Below are 22032 nucleotides of genomic sequence, written 5' to 3'. Positions count from 1 at the left end.
ACTGGAACATAGTTTACAAAGATAGATGCATGGCAGCTTCAGTAGTGAAACTGAGATAGGTACCTATGCAGACGACTTTTTACAAAGTTTATCTCAATGATATTTTATCTATAATAAATACAACAGTCTTATAAAAATTTGGCGCTATTATTTTACGAGTAAAATACTGTATCGATCACTTCACCTGTCGGAAAGTAGATCGTTCGGAAACGGAAGTGTCGGATGTCGTGTCCGCTCCTGTAACGTGACACTCAGGAACTGTGACGTCACGTCGCATGGTATTAACTCCGCGTGTTCAGTCTGGCTAGACTCTTTTTTTTTAATGATTAATTTTTTTAATCACAATTCCATAAATTGTGTACCGGCTTGTACTAACGGTATACGCTGGCGGGACACCAGTTGACGACAATATGATAAGCATGAAGTTAGGTCAGTCAGCTATGATATTGTATACCACGATGTTATCCAGATGATTTTTGTAGAATTATCTTCCAGGAATGGTATTTCCAAACCGATACGTTATTAAAACCTTCAAGAAAAGAGTTTACTTCTTCTTAAAAGGCTGGCAACGCAATTGCAATTCCCCTGGTGTTGCGGGTGCAGGTGGGCGGCGGAAATCACTTCCCATCAGGTGATCCGTAAACTTATTTGTCCCCTATACTATATAAAAAAAGAGAGAAATGCGTAGAAATCAATGGGCACAAGTTTGTAACATACAGTATTTTCTGCATTTAGTCTCTGATATGGGCCGTTGTGAGCTCGGCTGGCTTTATAAGACTCGGCTCTACGAGTCTTATAAAGCCAGCCGAGCTCCTTCCAAAGTGTAGAAGTGTCTTCAGATTCACGGAGAAACCTCGATATTCCAACCACTCTCCCTGTGAACTATTTTTTGAAAATACAGATTGGACAGGGATGTTTTGGAATAGTATCTAAATATAAACGATACACCATTGGAAAAAAGTTTTTGATCGCCCAGATCTTACCAAAAAGCTCACCGTTACTTCACAATAGGTACATTTATGAAAATATCATGTATACACGGAAGAATTTAGAGAGTTTTAAAAAACTTAAAGACTGTACAAGTAGAGACTTACGCAATAAAAATAAGCTAATTTTACCTAAATGTCGTCTGAACAAAGTCAGTAATTCATTCTATGGTAATTGCGTAAGATTTTATAATAAACTGCTAGAAATGCACTAAATCTGACAGAGAGGCAATTCAAATCTTATATTAAACAATTTTTGTATAAGAAAGCCTATTACAGAATAGACGAATTCATTGATGACAACATATCAAGTAAATAATTAGTTTATTATACAACGTTATAATTTATTTATCTCATTGCTTTTTATTTTGGAAATATGAAAGCGTAGCGGTTTTTGTATTTTTGGCCGCATGCATTCTTATGTAAAATGTGAATACTATAACTATCAGATGGCAATTGTGAGTAGCTATGACGTGGTCAGGTGTTTTGAGTAGTGATGCTCACTAAAATTCTTGTGAAAAACCTTGTGAAACCAGACTTGTGGCGGCGTGGTGGGCCGGGTCATTGGGCTCACTAAAATATGGTCTAGCGCATTGATGGCTGGCTCATCCGTCACTCGTGAACGGGTGCTTGCCTCTTATTAATTGTTTAACCAGTTGTTGTCTATTCAATATTTTTTCTATTTAATTATTTAATTGAATTAGTGCTAATCGGTAGTTTGTATTCACACACTTAAACTTAAATTGTAAAGTAAGAATAAAATTATTTAAAAGAGCAACACACAAGTTTCTTGCTCATTCTTCTTGTGATGAGACAGCTATCCGAATGAGCGGTACATTAAAAATAATGTGATGGCTATTCAAAAGTGCTTCAATGAAGTTTACTTGAATAAATGATTTTCTATTTCTATTTCAAAACATCTCACTAGATAATATAAAAAATATGACAGTTATATTGTACTTTATTTTATTATTTTAATTATAGTATACTTTAATATTATACTACATCTACAATACGTAAGTATATTTGCATGCCTAGTAAGTCAAATATGATGTTCTAAGTATAATATTGTATGAAGTAATTTGTACCTACAGATATTTTAAACGAAGTCTACATATTTGCGATAATGTTGTCCATTCTGTCATTATAATTATAACATACCTACATACAAAAGGATATAAAACCTATAAGTATGCACCCATAGTAAGTTGATTGATACATTTAGTGTATATCTACGACAAAATTGGTCCCGTAGTGATCTCTTCAAAGCTCCGTCTAACTATAGTAGTTAGACAACAGTAACAAAGCCCTAAGTAAAATAGACAGAGCTTTGTTCTTTTGTTTAACCACGCCCATTTACTTAGAAAGGGGTAGCATTAATATTGTATTCTATTAAGTTATTAACCAATCGCAACTTGGTACATGTTACACAAAGCACGTCTTTTGTGTCAACTCGAAACAATATTCTATAACAAAATTATAAGTTTGAACAATTATTCAATTCAATTCAAAATATCTTTATTCATGTAGGTCTATTACAGACTTATAATATGGCAAATCTATCGTAGTTCGGAATGATTTCGAGATGAGAAGAACTGACAAGAAACTTAGTTCGTATTCTTTTCAAATTAATACATGTTTACAATAATAAAGATTCATTTTTAAATTCAAATTTGGGAGAACAGTGTGACCACCAACATATGCTAAAGCAAATAGTCTAATCAGTGTTCGCAACCCAAACAGACCAGTCCCCATAAGTAGCACCCGTTGACGAGTATGACGAATGAGCCAGCCATCATTGCACTTAACCATATTAGAAGGAACACATCGACCCGGCCCACCACGCCGCCACAAGTTTGAACTTTATAGCGAGCATGACAGTTTCATTTTGAGCATGACAGTTTGAGTATTTAATTGAATTAGTACTAATTGGTGGTTTGTATTCACACACTTAAACTTAAAAATGTAAAGTAATAATAAAATTATTTAAAAGATGTTACAAATGAATTTCTTGCTCGTTCTTCTTGTGATGAGACAGCTTTCCGAACGAGCGGTAGATTAAAAAAAATGTAATGACTATTCAAAAGTGCTTCAATGTAAGTTTATTTGAATAAATGATTTTCTATTCTATTCTATTCTATTCAAGTTACTGCACTACGTCATTTATAGTATTTACAGCATAAGCTGGAACAATGACAGTTTTCCCCCATTTTTAAAGTTCTATTGTAGAAACATGGTAGTGTATGTAATTTGGCTCGTCGATCTTACTTCGGATGGTAGTAGGTCTGATACCTATGTATGATTATTTGTTAGGTCTGTGTGATTTCTATATAAACATATATTTATAAAGTAAATATCTGTGATGAAAACGTCTCTAATGAAAATGGGACTAGACGACGCAGTGTGGTTCTGTGTACGTGTATGTATGTGTGTATATATGTGGTCAAAATGAGTGTATTATGAATAGTAGAAATACTTCAACAATAGTAGTTAATTTTATCAGAAATTCACAAGTTCAAATTTTTCAGCATATTTTTACCTAGTATAATTAATTTGTTGCCATTGTAAAAGCCTACAAATTCTATAAACAATGTGAGTACCTATCCGTTCCTTTTTTGCGAGAACTCCACCTTTTAGCAGGCGGTTAAACAGATAAACTCTGTACAAACAAACCGCCCGAGCGCATAATGATCAATGCAACATACCACCTGTATTTGCCCGCAGGATAATCCGCAAGTGTTGAGTTTTTATATTGTTTGATCTTTAAACAGGTATCTGTTTGACTAGGGGAGACCATGAGGTCAGTGAATGTTTCATACCAACATTGGGTATTTGTAGGTACAATATCTTTATTCCTTTTGTTATGATATAATTAATAGTTTCCTACAATTCTGAAGGGGATTATGGGAATCGATTGCCTATATCTTTTTATTTATTTATGTACCTAATTATTATAGAAGATAGATTACTGAATTACTCGCCAAACTGCAGAGTGGTTTGTTGAGTTTTATCTGAAACATAGATAACATATAAGACATTTTCTAGGGGTTTTCTTATTGAATTGATTTAAACTAGATATGATTCTTAATTTTACTTACAATTTAATTTAACCGATTTTTATTTATTGTAATTAATTTAAAAATAGGTTTACAGGAGCATGCCCAAAAATGTAAATTACCTACCTACCAATTTCTAAATTAATTAATAAACTATCAACATTTATTTTTTTGCTACAACACTTTACATACATAATATTATCAATAATAATATTTCTTTATAAGCGTCATACATCGAAGGACAAACAGAGATACCATTTCGTAATTCTATTATTAATCATTCTATGCTGCACTATAGACTGTCGAATTAGACGAATCATAACTGGATATCGTCATACTCGTGAATGTGAAGGGGTCATTTTAACATAATAACTAAAAATTATATGAAACAAACATAATTCCAGATAATGCTACCTATTGCATCTTTAAAAACATTACCTTCGCCGAATATACTTGAATCGAGCAGTGCGTATCTATAATCACTGCTAATTAATTATTTTCATTAGTAACTATTTCCTGAAACCCAATAAGAGCAATCCACCCCACAGATCTCCCTCTATAATTTGCAAAGATAACATTTTACCAAGTTCCCATGAAAAACAATAACATTTTAATCGAGCGACTAAACGGCGATGTAAAATGATACTAACGCTCAATCGGAAATGTAAATAAAAGATATGTGTGTAATTCAATATTTTATTACGGATTCTCAAATTATCTCTTGGATACTTAACTATTGATTTGCATTTAATCGGCAAAGGGGGACGACATAAGGACGCGTGCCAGTCGCGTGCCTACACAGAGTGTTGCTGCGGCTTTCAACCACAGATTATTATTAGGTTTTATTTTTTTATACTTACATCATTACTCATATGGCCAGTATTATTGAATGTAATTGTTGTCATTTTAGGATAGCACAGCGTGTTTATAAGTCTATAGTTGCCGGTTATAAGCGTTATAGAATATTATAATTGCAATCTAAATACATAGGAAAAAATAATCTTCACCCAATCTCGTGAGAATATTAGAGGCTGCGCCATCCAGGGTAATGGAAACTTATTTCTTTTTTTTTTAATTCATGCGTATGGATTATGTATTCATTGATTTATTTGCAGATCTTAAAACTGGGTTGGTACCTACTGCAACAGCCAAATGGCATACCTACTTACTTAATCGGAAAATCGTCGTAACCCTACTTATAATGAGAATAATTCTTACAAACTACAATACACTAATATAGTAAATATATATATTTGTAGGTCATACTTACTCATTCGTTGGTGCGTTGTAGCACTCCTTTGGGTACCTATTTCTGATGGCCGCGTGTTCGATTCTCCCAACATACAAATACATTTTCATATTCATAGCATGATTGTAACAATAATATTTGTATTTTGGGAATATATTATCAATACATTTTACATAAAAAAGTACTTCTATCGGCTGTTTAATTAGGGGTACAACTGGTAGAAATAGGTAGATACTTTTTTGTACAAGTTCTGTTTAGTTTATGAATAGATGGCATTGTGTGGATAGTCCTGGGATATTACATTATTCGACGACATTTCAGACAGTTTAATGGCAAAGTAGAATTTAAAACAGTTGCTGTCTGTCCCTATGTATGCTTAAATCTTTAAAACAACGCAACGGATTTTGAAGCGTTTTTTAAAATATATAATGATTGAAGAGGAAGGTTTTTACATTACATTTTTTACAAACCGGGACGCTAGCTAGAAGTAGCTAGTTATTCAATAAATCAGTCAGTTTCTGTAGAAATTTAATTAATTGCATCTTTGTGACCACATATTACTTAATTGACGTCGTAAAAAAATTAAATGGACTTTTATTGTTTTTGCCGCAAGTAGGTGTAGGTTTGCTTATGAAATAAATGTCTCGGTGCTTTCCCTCAAAGCTTTCGACAATACCTCACAATGGCGGGTCGGTTTTTAATTTTCTCAGAAGCCCTACTAGAAGCCGTACAAAATGAAATCGATTATGTCGAGCTTTTCCGAAGTTTCCGCTGCCAACGTTTGAAATTTTTAATAGAGATATATTTTATTGGGTAGGTACACACTTTGACTGATATCTACCTACTGTAAATACACAGTACATACTATTTAAATAAATACTAGCTGTTATCGCAACTTCGTTTTTTTTTTTAATACTTAGCATAAGTTGTGATACAATACATTTTCAAGCTAAAATTCATTACAATCCGTTTAGCCGTTTAGTTACTTAAGAATTGTTAACATTAGTAGGTATGAAGTACACATTTAAATAAAACTATAAATATACCTTTATCACAGATAACATAATATTACATACAGATACCCCATCCCATACTAGAAAATGGTTCCTTCCTAACTCGGGCTATTCTTCGGGCTATTTTATTTCGCCACCGTAGCCGCTAGATGTCGCTAGATCTGAAGCAATTCGGATTACTAGTGGGTGCTTAGTAACAAAGCATGAAAATAGATGGCAGTCAATTCAGTCTACATGACATCTGTTTTGCAAAGATATGTATATAATAGATATGTAGGTAACTGTATCGTGTACCTCATTAGGGACGATTCAAGATTCAATGTAAATGTGTAGGTATAATATCGTTAGCCGACACTCTGCAGATATGGCTTATGTGCCAATGTATATACCTATTATGTTATGGTTTATTTTACATTCCATGCCTATTTTTTTGATATGTTGTAACGCGTCTGCGCTATACGTATAGCCCGATTTTGATACTTTTATACTCGTACGTATCAAAATCGGGCTATATGATTTTTTATTTCAATCGTTATGTGTAAGAGACCGGTTTTAGCTACAATTAATTTACTGGTATATACTTCATGTATTCTACGATGTACCCCTCTTTTCCCTAATGAGAATTCCGCTATATCTTATATATAAATTTTGTATCACAGTGTTAGTTGCCATATTTCTCCCACATTTTGATGAAATTTGATATGTATACTTGCCAGGTCTGAGGTAGGGTTGTTATCTATTTTTTATACCCCTAAGTCATAGGGGTGGCCTACCCCGAAAAAATATTTTTTTGTATTATGGACAATTTTTTATTTATTTATAATATTACATTGAAAATACATACACGCCTAAATTTTCACCCGTCTTTTACCAACCCCTATTTTTAATAGCGATATTCTTACAAATATTATAAATGCTAAAGTAACTCAGTCTGTCTGTTTGTCTAGCTTTCACGCCAAAACTACTGAACTGATTTAATTGAAATTTGGTAGACAGATAATGTAGACCCTGAGAAAGGCTACTTTTTAATGCGAAAAAGTATTGAAAGGGGAAATGAAAGGCTATATGAGGATATCGTAATTTTTAAAGTCAGATCTTGTAAGATTAAGTGAACAGGGTTGGTCTAGGTTTTTCATTATTAGAAATGTGTAACGGGGTAACACGTTATTTAGTGCGAAATTGTGTATATTACAATAAAATTTAACGAGAAAATATTATAATGATGTCACTGGGACACTCATTGCCTTACTACTATATCGTCCGTTAAACACGAGAGGCGCGCTCCTATTGGTTAATAGATGAGGTAGACGAGTCTCACGGCGCCGCAGCGTAAGTACTTACTATACATACATACGTAGTATACATATGGGTGTTACAAATGTTTTTATTACGAGTAATATTACTCTGTTATCTAAGCAAGTAATGTGTGCTTATTTTGAACTTGATAACATTCTGAATTACTCGTATATCTTTCAATATCTTTAGCGGTATAAACCAGGTTATGTACTACTACTAGTATTGTTAGTGAGGGATAAAGTTGATGAACAAAAATAAAACAATATTCGTATTAAAAATATATTCATCTAATATTTTTGGCATTATTTTTAAGTTTCTTCCAAATACAAGGGGTCTGACATGGGGTGTTATGTACCTACATTAAAGGATAATTTTTGAAATGTATGAAAGAAATGTATGTACCTACATTAAAATATAATTTTTGAAATGTATGAGATGTATGAAAGAAATGTATGTACCTACATAAAAAGTTCATTTTTGAAATGTATGAAATGTATGAAAGAAATGTACGTACCTACATTAGAAGATAATTTTTGACATGTATGAAATGTATGTACCTACATAAAAAGTTAATTTTTGAAATGTATGAAATGTATGAAAGAAATGTATGTACCTACATTAAAAGATAATTTTTGACATGTATGAAATGTATGAAAGAAATGTATGTACCTACATTAAAAGATAATTTTTGACATGTATGAAATGTATGTACCTACATAAAAAGTTCATTTTTGAAATGTATGAAATGTATGAAAGAAATGTATGTATGTACCTACATTAGAAGATAATTTTTGACATGTATGAAATGTATGTACCTACATTAAAAGATAATTTTTGACATGCATGAAATGTGTGTACCTACATTAAAAGATAATTTTTGACATGTATGAAATGTATGTACCTACATTAAAATATAATTTTTGAAATGTATGCACCGTACAATAACAATACACGTTAAACATCATACCACAGTCATACGCAAGTTAAAAACAAACTGCTATGATATATTAATGAGAAAGGAAAATCAACTTTATGGTATTCGAGTTAGGGTCGATTTCTCTCTTTTTTTTAAATACTATTTTAATCTTACCAGTTGCCAGTATTCGAAGACAGCTACGATTCGTACTCGATATTTTAAATTATTATGTAATCGATTATTCAGTACAAATGTAAATAACCAACGACACTAATAATGTACTACTATATTCCGTTCTTTGAAACGGAACACTGCTATAACACATAATAATGAAAATTTACTGTTCACAACGACTCATTAAAAGCATCATCGAATAATGCGCTGTAATAAAATCCTGTTATCGATTATTCAAAAAAATCGATAATACATGTATTTATTTTTAATATGACAACACTTCATACATAAGTATTATTGGAAATAGTATTACTTGCTTGTTCGGCTATTTTTAATTTACTTAAAAAAATTTATATGTTTAATTTACAATAATAATATATTAAGTGCTTATTATTGGAAAATATAAAAAAGACATTTAATTAGGCCGATACAAATGACGACAATGCCATCTATGAAAGCATTTTGAAAACATTGAGCCCCATATTAGCACTGATTAAAGTGTAATTAAGTACTGGAAAATAACAAAATGAGTAAATATATGAAAATTACTTTTCTAAACGCATTATTTCATTTTAACATGTATATATAACTTTTTAAAAATTGATTAAACATTTTTGAAAACACAGTTTTGTTTTTTAAAACGTTTGCAAAACTATGAAGAATTCCATCGATACCAATCACGCCATCTATATGCAACTTTTAGCAATAATAATGGCTACTTCCTCATTGAGTGCCACTGCCTTTATGATTGTCATCACAGACTACCCCAGTCACAGACATTTTTTTATTTCATGGATGCAAATGCCAGTTGTTCCCGCCTTCACTAACTATAGATTGTAGAGACAGATATGAACTGAGAATCAAAGTAATAGTCATCATTATCGACCACATAACGAAGGATCATAGTATAATTGCGGCATCTTTGTGCAAACATAGAAGCAATGTGGAAAAGTTGAAAATAACTTGGTATCCAATATTTCTTTTTTAGTAGTGGTATATTATTTACAATTAACCCAGTAGGTATATGCATAATAACATATTAAATGTCTGTAAGTATACATAAATATACAAAGAAAAATACGTTATCCTTATTTAGTAACCAAATGGGAAAATAAAATATTTTTTAAATTAGAACAGATTAACCGACTTAAATTCCTTTTTACTGCTCTATTTTAACATTATTTAATTTATTCATTACCAATCAAAAATTTGTGAACGAGAATTGAAATTGCAATAAGGTACTCGCATACTTAGGTATAGTTAAAATAGGTATTTATATCCTATTTAATTATTATCGATACTGTACAGAATACAGAACCTTTTATCCCATTATTAATGAATGTAAAAATTACATTTTCATCTTTTCATAAATAGTATACGCAGGATCGCGACCAAAACAATTTCTGAACACAGTATAATGCAATGGCAAACTCTTTAAAAATAGGCAAATACTGGCAACACCGCAAATTGTAATGTCAAATTTTTATTATCGCAAAAATTTCAGTCATTATTTTCGTATTTTATTACGTGATTACAAATTATTCTAAAAAAATAACAAAATTCATGCAAAAAATAATTAGGGTGTGTACGCCAATCGTCGATTACAGTTGCGGTGGCGACATTGAGTGTGATATCGGGCGAGACGGGCTGCATAAATGAATTATGTCGTTGAGGTCGAGAGCCCTGGCCCTGGTGGAGGTACTACTGAGGGTGCCACCGCTGTTTGTGGTGGATGAATTCCTGAAGATAAGCCTCGGGCTGCCGGTGTCCGGCGGCGAGGATATGTCAATACTAATCAACGTGACTATGGACCACGTCGATGCCTTCGACACGGACGCCCATTACTACGATGCGAATTTCTACAACGCGTTGTTGTTCACACTGCTGAAATTTATAGTATGCTGTTTAGGTAAGTTTGTTTTAGAAATTCGCCTTTTGTGTCGGCACGATAACCAAACGTTAAAGTCCACCATTCATTAAATGATAAGTACCTACCTAATCAGCGTTTCATAAACATAATCGTTGGTTGCTTGATCAATTTATGATGAATAATATTTTGTGAAATTTATAGATATGATGCATAATAATAATAATTTATTTGCATCTAATACTTATAATTTAAATTGTTCCCTGGTACCTAAACTAACTAGAAACTTGTATTTTAGGTATCAGTTCCCTCCTCTTACATTTATTATAAATGGTTACCTAAATTATACTGCATATAGCTTCATGCACTTTGTGTAATTTTTTACCTATGACACCATCTAATCTACTTAAACTATGTTTAAATTTGGAATATTGACCATAAATAATTTAATTATAACACCTAAGTGACCCACATTAACTTGAGTTCAGATTTACCAAATTACATGAATGAAGATTCTATTCTATTTTATAATTTTAAACAAGTGTATTTATAATTTTAAATCATATTCATTCATATAATTTGGGAAATCTGAACTCAACTTAATGTAGGTCATTAAGTTGAGTTCAGACTTCCCAAATTATAGGAATCAAGATGATTCAAGAAAATTCTATTCTATTTTATAATTTTAAACAAGTGTGATTGTTTAAAATTACAAAATAGAATAGAATTTTCTTGAATCATCTTCACTCAACTGACAATTCACTCAACAACAATGACATAAAAAATACGATCAACAATTTACATACATTACAAAGTGAGTCAATGTGGACCACAACTCAACATAATCCTGGAAACAACCTTTCCAGAGCTGATTTTATTTAAAAATGTAAATATTTTAGTATAGTATGCAGTATGATATTATGAAACGCCTTCATTAATTTCACAATGTCGTAATTTAGTATCTATCTGAGCATTATCTATCTCTATTTATATATCTGAAGGTTCAAGTTTATCCTTAAACACTAGTATTAGTATTTAGACTCATGAACTATTATTATCTATTCTTAATAGATCAAAAAGATTTGAAATTAATATATACAATGGTAAATGGGCAGGAAGAAATTAATGATTAATAATGTCGACTGTAATAATGTATTAACCCCACTTTTAGCTATGTACTGTTAGATTAATAATATGAGCTGAGTTTCTTGTCAGTTCTCTTCACCTTGAAATGATTCTGAACTGACCATAGATTTGATATATCAGAAGAGCCTGTAATAGACCTACATGAATATAGATATTTTCAAATTCAGTACAGAGATAGTCCAGACTCTAACAAAGTGCATAGGCTACTTTTAATTGAAAAAAAAGTTATAAGGGGTTGAAAGGGCAGATGAAAGTTAGTATCAAAGTATGTCAGTTTTAGAGCTAGAAACTTATGTTTTATATTTATTTAAAGTGTGAAATTTACATTTTAGGCTGTTTATATTTTATAAAAAATATGACATTCAAAGTTTATAAAATAAAATAGGTATGAAATTTTTATTGAAAATCATCATTTATGAAGCTAGAAGGATAAAAATTTTTTCTTTGCTTTTTTTAAGTTACATTATTATTTAATATTTTCCTTTATTTGGTCAAGGTCTATATAACACGCGGATGAAGTTGCGAGCATAGCAAGTATAAAATAATAAAAAAGAGAAGACATTTTTGTAGCATTATTAGTACTCAAATAGTATGTACAACTGAATAAGCACATTTGCCCAAAATATAAATCAACAAAATATATATTTAGATTTTTTATTGATTAAATTGAAGATATCTTGCCATATATGATATGTAGAAATACTGAATTGACATAACTTTATTAAATTGGTCATAAATACTTTATTAGGTGGTGTAATTATAGATAATGATCCTGAATATCACTATCAAATAGTGATATCTGTAATCTAGGAATCATTACAATATCAATTTCGACTACTAACTGATCAAGGTTTTAAATTTTGACTGTATCTGTTATATTATATTCGATGATAATTTTTTTTGTTTAATTGTTAACTTAATTTGTTTGTTTGAACTGGTGATAATTATACTATTCCTTGTTTAACATAGATTTACATGCATAATACATGTGCTGGATAGTGTCTGTGCCAAATCACCATGTATACTCTGTTAGGTTTGAAAAAAGGCTAACAGAGTTTAGCTAACAATGGATAAATAAGCTTAATTGTTGTAGACAATTAAACTTTTTATGCATTTAGTGAAGTGCAAGTGAAGTGCAGTCAATCGGCTAAGAATTTCTTTATTCATTTGGTTTTATTTAGCAATGGTTAGATACATTTTTTTAAATACTAAAATGTGTTTGTACCAACTCCGTATAGAAGAGAGAAAGTGATAGTATTGTTCAATAATTTTGCTGCACTCTTAAGAAAATTTGTTTCATTTTTCTATTTATGTTTACTTGTTGGTACCACATAAATTTTATAATAATCTCTCTCTCACTCATTATTAATTTAACAAATGTGTGTGTTGTTTATAATGAGTTAATAATACATTCATTATAACAACAAAATATTATTATGTAAGTATTACCATCTAATAGAAACTCATCAACTCACTCATAGGGTGTTATTTGTGTAACTGCTAGTTATGTGAGAATTGAGAATTTATACATGTAAACTTAATCTGTTAATTCAGGAACAGCATATTATATACTAGTTATAAATACTGCGTCACTGTCCGCGTGAATTCGTGTATACAATATTAGCTCACTTAGTGTGACGTAAATAAATAAATAAATATATCTCTATATAAGTTTGTCCTTCAAAATCCATCTTCCCATGAAAATTCTATAATATATATTCAGCATTTAGTTGCAACAAACAGACACACATTTAAATTTATTATACTAGCCGAAGCCCATTATTTTGTCTGCTTAGAATTAGTACTTCATGTAGGTGAGGCTAATTAAGATTGTTTTGAATTTTATATCCCTCAATTGAGAAAGAATTAATTCCTCATATAAACTTACATCCCAAATTGCAATGATTGAACTAGATCTTGATGATCATACAAACTAGTTTCATGTATTTTATTCAGCTGATTAAACATAACGGTAGTATGTTTATATTTGTACATAATATGTTGACAGACACATTTTCACACTTATCAAACGACCTTACTTTGACGGCCTTGGTGGTCTAGCGGTGGTCACACCGCTTTTCTTCCGATGGTAGCGGATTCGATTCCTTACACAGTACAAACATTTGTTTGTTTGTATTGGTGTGGGTGTATATAACGTATGTATTTATTAAAAAAAAATCAGTTTGTAACAGTTGTCTAATATATAACACAGCTTATATTAGCTTGGGACTAGATGGTGCTGTGTAAATTGTCTTAGGTTATTAAAATTATGTCCACATATCACCTGATAAGCTGGTGACTACTGAGCACGGGCTATGCTTTATTATTATTAGTTCCTATAGATAAATAAAACATTCAGAGGGTAATATATCCTTTCACGACATTACTAAGTCCACATACAGTCTCTGTTTTAATACAATAAAATATCGTTGTGTCTATGCCACTTTGCACAGCTCACTGAAGGCGAAATCCGAATGGATTAACCTTGTAGTGCAGTGGATACGTAAACATAAACGCGGGTTCGACGGCCGTTCTAATAATAATTGTACTTGTAATATCTTAAATAAATAAAGCCGACAGCTATGTAATATTTTAATGGGTGATAATTGAATGGTGTACCTGCGCTAACGGTATACGATGACAAGGCATCAGTGGAGGATGAAAGAATAAGTAAAAAATGGGGTTAGTTCGTACATCGTGGCAAAAATAAGCATTTTATTTATTTAACCGCCCGCGGCTTCGCCCGCCTGGTCATAGGATTTATAGGTTATCGCGCATTTAAAGATCCGTGTTCAGTAGTGAGACGTTATATATCCTAAACTCTCCTCTTGAGTCACTCTACCTATTCTGTCCATTAAATAAAAACGAACCAAAATCCGCGTAGTTTTTTAAGATCAAAACATACATACGTTTATTACAAATGTAGAGGATATTTTAACTGGAAATTGAAGCCGTTTAAGTGGTATTGGCAGATCAGTTGGGATCATCGGTATTCTTGGTATATGAGCTAGTTACCCAGCTGTCGTGCCGGTTATAATGGTGGCTACAATTAAATTGTTTTTCAATTCCTTAGTAGAGCGACCTATTTGATACATTATTAACGTATTTTTTAAATGTATTTTAATGGAATAGTGAATGAATATGATATCTCAATTTTGATACATCTGTTTTCATGTATCTGTTTCTCTTGTATGTATCTTCATCTGTCTTAATTTCTAGTTCTGCTAATATGCTGTAGTTCTAATAACTGAACTATTTGACGACCTCGGTGATCTAGCGGTTTAGCACTCCGCTTTACGTCAGATGGTCGCGGGTTCGATTCCTCGCACGGTACAAACATTTGTATTCGTGAGTATGATTGTTTGTATCTGTCTTTTATTACGAAAAAAATCTATATACTTGTAACAGTTATCTAGTACCCATAACACAAGATTTAGCTAGCTTAACTTGGGTCTAGATGGCGCTGTGTGAATTGTCCTGAGATGATTATTATTTAAGTTGTTGTAAAACTTAATTCTCGATACATACAAACTTTAACTGTTTAACTAAGGTTTCTACTAAACTATCACTTCCTCGCACTTGTCGCCTAGTCGGTCTGTTGGGTAAGCAGCGCTGATGAAATCAATATTAAGCAACGCTTCGACAAGTGTCTAATAGTACGCAGGAGCTACGACCACGAGGGAAAGGGATTGTTAGTAATGTGACCCAATAACGTCATTACTAGCAATGCACCATGTCAGGTTGACATTCATGCGGTTCCCTTGGAAACCATCGTGGTAAATTGCCACTTGCCAAGATGGGCTAACTGACCTGACTTCATGCTTTGTCATCCTACACTGGTGACTCTACAGCGTATACTGTTAGCGCAGGCAGGTGCACAATTCATTATCCACACATTAGCAGCAACAGTTGTTACATACTATTACAATGAATTAAGGCCTCATGCAGCACATCCTGTAATTTCACTACATCTCGCCCTACAAAGGAAGTTTTGGTGGGTGGACTTTGTAAAAAGTCTGCCTCAAGGTTACCAACTCTCGATAGTTTGTTAGTATTGTAACTCTGCTTTTACTAAAGAAATACTCATTCGGTTTCTTTCCTTGCTCCATACGCGCTCCATCATGATGAAGACGTGCTTGCATGAAGCATTACAGGCAGGAATGGAAAAAACAAACTTGAAATTTGTCATTTCATTTATTTTTATTGAGTTCCCTGAGATATAGAGATAAGATCCCGTGATTTTTCCTAATTATACGTATAAATAATGACCGCGTCTCTAAAACAGTATAATATAGCTTTATTCTTATACAAACATACATTTATTATGTTTTTGGTTTATTTATTTTTCTCGTTACGATGCTCCGTCGGGTAGAAGCCTTCTCTATCCATGGCAGTAAAGAGCCAATCATTTCCTGCATTATTCTTTTTATCATCAGCCTATTATTTTTTTTCTATCGTCCTACTCTTCTCTTGCCTGTAAAAACTTATTGGACTGTAAGTATGTCGCGATTGAATTTGATTTTTTATTTGTATAACCAAGTTTAATTTTGGAGAGTTCGCATAGGCGACCTTCCCTTGTAAATATTTGTCAAGTAGCGGTTCACGGTCGGTCTAACAAATCTTGACATTGAGTTGAGTTTATTCATTAACTAGTTCCCCTTGTGTTTGGCAAATTGACGTTAAGATTTTGGTATCTACGTAAGACATACGTGTAAAATTTACCGATACGCTCACTCGTGTACAATATGTTTGCTTTTATTGTTCAAGTAGTGGGTGTCCCCACTACTTGAACATCTTCGTGCTTCTATACATATATAGATGCCATCTATTGATGATAATCAAAGGACAAAAATAAATTAATATAACAACCCCGTCTGTTATTTTATTTCTAAATGAATTAATTTAATAGTAAGTGGTAAAGTAGATATATATCTACGTTGAAATAATTCCCTTCTTTGGGGACATTCTTCCCTGCTTACGTTGCGGTAGATGTTGTTGCAATATGAACAAAGTATTACACGTTTTAAATAATACTGAATTAAAAAAAAAAGAATACCATTTTGTAAAATGAATTTATAAAATTTTGAGTGGTATTCCCAAAATTTGTAATTTTACTGGCAAATGCGGTATATTATTGTGCAAATTATTCTATGAAACGTTCATCGTAATTTTTTCAACAGTGATTCCGTCGTATTTCGAGCGTGTATTTGCGTGAAACCTTAGCACACAAATGGATAGTTTTCTCGTTACTTTTATCATTGTTTGTAAAGTTAGTCGTCTATTTATTATTTGTATTATCTATATTAGAGCGGATTACTTTTTTAATAACTCTTATCGTCGAGGTCATAGCTGAAATTCAGTGTTTTGCTCCTTAAGCAAATTACTATTGCTACTTTGTATTGCTGTTACACGCTACTGTATCACATTGATTGAACACTTCAATTTAGAATAATAGGTATATATTGCTTGTAATTGCACTTCGTACGTATATTACAAACATGGCAAATAAATTTTCCACGATATGTGTACGTATTTTTTAATAAAGATGGATGATAATAGAAGGGTACACCCATCAGCGCTAACGGTTTTCGCTAGCTGAGCACCAGTGGAAGATGATAAGATGAACATGAGGTCAGGTCTGTTAGCCCATCGTGAGAACACGCCATTTATTATGATGGTTTTCAGGGGGAACCGCATAGTAGTCAAATTGACATGGTACATTGCTACCAATATAGTCAACAGTCACAGCATTACTAACAATCCCGTTCTCCACTATGCTATTGCGGTATATATACACTGGCGGTCTGGTGGAGAAGGGTAATGGGATGAGAACAAAATCAGATCAGTTAGGCCAGACAAAAAATGACAAATTACCATTCTGTTATTCATTTTTTTAGTCTTACATTGGTGTAATAATGACATCTGTGTTGGGCATATTTTATATCGTTTATACATATTTTAAACTAGTTGTGCCGGCGACTTCGTTCGCGTGGTTATCAAAAACACTTCATACATATTTTTTGGGTAACTTGAACCGTTTTCGCAGCGCACCCAACGGAAGCTGTCAAATATGAATATTTTACCCCGTTTTTGCAACATATTTCACTGATGCTTCGCTTCTATTGGTCTTAGCATAATGATTATAACTTCAAGTCTTCCTTGACAAATGAACTATCCAATACAAAAAGAATTTTTCAATTCGAACCAGTAGTTCTTGATTAGGGCGTTCAGACAAGCAAACAAACTCTTCAGCTTTATAATATTAATTATAGATGAAAACATCCGCCGCGTTGGTCAGCATGTTTGCAATAATCTCAAAAACTACTGCACGGATTTTCATGCGGTTATCATCCGTGCACAGAGTGATTTCTGATGTTTATATTGTATATAATTCATTGAGGTTTTGTCTAAATTGAAATAACCCTTGCGAATACGAAGCGGGTCAGTAGTTGATATAAACACACCTATAACTAAAATGAAACTCAAATAAAGTGATGATAGTTTTCACTATTTAATGTAGTTCATCCTAGAATTAATTATCTTATGATTTAAATACAATAGTAGCAAACACTAGTCACACCATATATTAAAGTGCGATGAACGGAACGCGTTCTAAGGTTAAAATCAGAAGTATTGATATATGTAAATAGATACATGCAGTACTTTGTTTGTCAACTATTGCCTCAAAACTGGTCTCTGTAGCGCCTAATTTTTTTTTATGACAATTCACACAGCCCCGCTTGATACAAATACATAAATATATATTTTTTCGTAAATACATACATAGAAAACACCCAGACCAATACAAAAACTCATACTCATGAATACAAAATGTTTGCTATGCCAGGAGTCGAACCTGCGACCATCGGAAGTAAGGCTGTTAAGTGTGCTAAACCGATAAACCACCGAGGCCGTCAACTTTAACTATCATCCAAAAATTAAGCTTTTACTTCATACTTTATTTCACTTGTAACATTAAAAATAAACATTTACAAAAAATTACAACAAGCATGGGATTATCTCTGAAAGAGATCTCTTCCATCCGACCTAATGCTCTGACAGAGGAGGTAGTTAGCGAGAAACGATAGTGCTCGAGTTTGAGACATTATTATACAATATTCTAATGTAGTATACAGAAACATTAAACAACAAAAAACTACACACTATTTTATATTAAATTATATTAATTATGTATCATTTGACGGCTTCACTGGTTTAGTGGTTTAGCAGACTGCTTTATTTCCAATGACGGCGGGTTCAATGCCTCGCACAGTACTAACAAACAAATACTATCAATCTTACTATATATACATGTATATTTGTATTCATGGCTGTGATTGTTTGTATTTGTCTGAATGTTTTCTATGTATATTATGTGTGTATTTACAAAAAATATTATTTATCTATCAGTTGTCTAATACAAGATACAAGCTCTGCTTAGCTTGGCTCTAAACGGCGTTGTGTGAATTGTCCAGGGATAATATAGTTATTATTATCACAGTTGAAAAGAGTTAGAGATTTCTGGTGAATTCTTCTCGGTTTTAACTACATTTAGAACTACAGTAGATTTGACTTATACCAACTGTTTCTAATAAGTGTATTAGAAACAGTTGGGGTACATCTTGTGTAACTATTCTTGAGGATTTAGTTGCTATTCTTCCGTACCCTGTGATTTCAATGTTTAAATAAATGTTAGTTTAAATAAATAAATACACAGTAACAAGTAAGAGGCATGCGATAATCAAGATAGAAATCGTTACACATTCATTCTTATTGTAATCAATTACATAATATTGTCAGCAATATATAACAGTCTAGATTTCAAAGCCGCCCCCTGCTGACATATTGTAATTTTTATTCTGCTGTTAAATTTAGTTTTTTTCTTATTTTCCAGGCTGTATGTCAGCGCTGTGCATATTCGTATTGTACACGAAGCACCTGATCATCGTGTACCTCTACCTCATGTCAGTCGGGATTGTCTTCGTCTCCTACTGGACTAACGTTTCCGCCATCAAGCAAATCCAAGCACTGACATTAGCTACGTCAGCCGCACAGCCCGGCACCAGCATTTTAGAAGACATACTCAACTTAAACATGAAGAATTTACTTGATCTCGATGGACCCGGCGTGTTAGTCATACAAAATTTCGCCATACAATTCACTTTAGCCGTCCTCTTCAGAAATGTCCACCTAGGACCTCGACAAGCCACTATACAAAAGCTGCTCCCGATTAGCTTTATGGCCCCGTCCTTTTTAGCAATGTTGCCAGTTCCACCAAATTTACTCCACCATTCCCCAGTGTTCTCGGCATTGTTGCCGCTCTTTCTCGTCAAATATGTTCTCTGGTCATCGCTGTATAACGTTATCCAAGTCATATATTCTGGATACCAACACGGACGCCTTTTCGTCAGCAACTATGGTTTATCAGCATTGGTCGAAATGGAATGGATGCGACTAAACGTACCGTGTGTTTTGAGAGTGTTCTGGGTGATGCGAGTGGCTGAACACGCCATACTTTTACTTATGGACAATTATGATGACGATGCCGAAGAAGGCCTTAAAGTATCTACCCTATTAGCGGTCCAGTCACTTGCTTCAATGGCTAAATCACTTCTAGTCACGGGCTGCGAAACTATAACGGCTGTTCTGGGTATGACTTCAGTGATCTCGTTCTTCTGTCACTACATTGGCAACTTCTTCCAATGGATTCTACTTACGGACGAGGAAGAGGACAAAAGTATTGGAACTGTATCAGCAATCCTCTTTTATATCCTAGCATTGCAGACGGGATTGACGTCGCTAAACCCAGAAAAGAGATTTGTCCGCTTATGCAGAAATTTCTGCCTGTTGTTCACAGCTCTTTTACACTTCCTGCACAACATTGTGAATCCAATGCTTATGTCGCTAAGCGCGTCTCACAATCCAAGCACTCATAGACACGTTAGAGCTTTGGGGGTATGCGCCTTTCTCATTATTTTCCCCATATCATTACTAGTTTATCTATGGTCACAACACACTATCTCCACGTGGTTACTCGCTGTTAGCGCTTTTAGTATAGAAGTGATAGTTAAAGTGATAGTGAGTTTGATGATATACTCACTTTTCCTGATCGATGCGTACAGGAGTACGTTTTGGGAGCAGCTTGATGATTATGTGTACTACATCCGCGCGTTCGGGAACACGATCGAATTCTGTTTCGGCATTTTCCTGTTCTTCAACGGCGCTTGGATACTGCTATTCGAATCAGGGGGTGCTATTCGTGCAGTGATGATGTGCATACACGCGTATTTCAACATTTGGTGTGAAGCGAGAGCGGGCTGGTCCGTTTTCATGAAACGGAGGACTGCAGTCAATAAAATTAATTCGTTGAGAGAAGCATCCGTTGATCAACTCAGCATGCTGGACGACGTCTGCGCTATATGCTACCAAGAGATGCATTCAGCGAAAATAACCAGATGCAACCATTATTTCCATGGTGTGTGTTTGAGGAAGTGGTTATACGTACAGGACAGGTGTCCACTGTGCCACGATATATTGTACAAGATAGACAGTGACCCGAATAAAGATAATTCAGATGCAGGGAATGAGGAAAACAGTAATAATCAGAACCTAATCCTAGAGGAAGAGCCGGATCTCTTACTGGGAGAAGGTGTGAGATGACTGCTCGACGAGGACGTGTACCACTTAGATTAAATACGATTTAAATTCACTAATTTGAGTGGTAATTTAATTATGTATAGTAAGTTATTGTTTTTTTTTATACATAAATCAGGTAAAACTGTGATTTGAAGTGGTGAGTTGATTTTGTCTCGTGCTGGATGAGTATTTGTTTTTGCTGTGTGTCTCATGTTGTTAAGCTTAGTGGTTACGCGCTTGTGAACACATTACTGTACAATGTTACAAGATTTCGACTAAAATTTTCAAGTGCTAACAAAATGTGGTTCGAACTGTTTTTGAAAATTATATTATTAGACGAATTCGAAGCTATTTGTAAATATTAAGGTTGTTTAGAAATAGCTTTTAATAATTGACTGTAACTTAATAAAAAAATATATATGTTATATAAAAATAGTAATTTTTCTCATATGAAAAAAAAAATGTGTAAATAAACTATTATTTTAGCAGTCATATTCTTTTCATTGAGGCGGGTTCAGACGTGGAGAATTAAAATACAATTATTTATTTTCAATAATATATTGTATATAAAATTTGACAGTTTTAACAGTAAAACAAGTATAAAATAGTCAAAATCTGGTCAATGTTTTTTTTACCGGATGATTTTTTTTTGCCGTGCGTCAAAATAGATACATAAGATATAACTAAAGATTA

General features: G+C 33.1%; 1 protein-coding gene across 1 annotated transcript; it reads left to right on the top strand.

Moving 5' to 3' along the window:
* The first annotated feature begins 10151 nt into the window (after window positions 1-10151).
* LOC131845480 (protein TRC8 homolog) lies at window positions 10152-22012 on the top strand. Its single transcript, XM_059194543.1, has 2 exons — window positions 10152-10599; window positions 19598-22012. The coding sequence occupies exons 1-2, from the start codon at window positions 10353-10355 to the stop codon at window positions 21361-21363; spliced, it is 2013 nt and encodes a 670-aa protein (XP_059050526.1). The 5' UTR covers window positions 10152-10352; the 3' UTR covers window positions 21364-22012.
* Window positions 22013-22032: the final 20 nt, after the last annotated feature.

This window comes from Achroia grisella, unplaced genomic scaffold, assembly GCF_030625045.1.
Source record: "Achroia grisella isolate CSIRO2021 unplaced genomic scaffold, CSIRO_AGI_Agris_v1 utg474, whole genome shotgun sequence".
In the NCBI taxonomy this organism is placed as follows: Eukaryota; Metazoa; Arthropoda; class Insecta; order Lepidoptera; family Pyralidae; genus Achroia; species Achroia grisella.
This window is presented reverse-complemented; position numbering and strand designations above follow the sequence as displayed.

Bases quoted from the DNA above. Each gene is read 5' to 3' on its own strand.
- LOC131845480 (XM_059194543.1), top strand. From the start codon at position 10,353: ATGTCGTTGAGGTCGAGAGCCCTGGCCCTGGTGGAGGTACTACTGAGG. The intron at 10,600-19,597 runs GTAAGTTTGTTT...CTTATTTTCCAG, and splicing joins ATTTATAGTATGCTGTTTAG to GCTGTATGTCAGCGCTGTGC.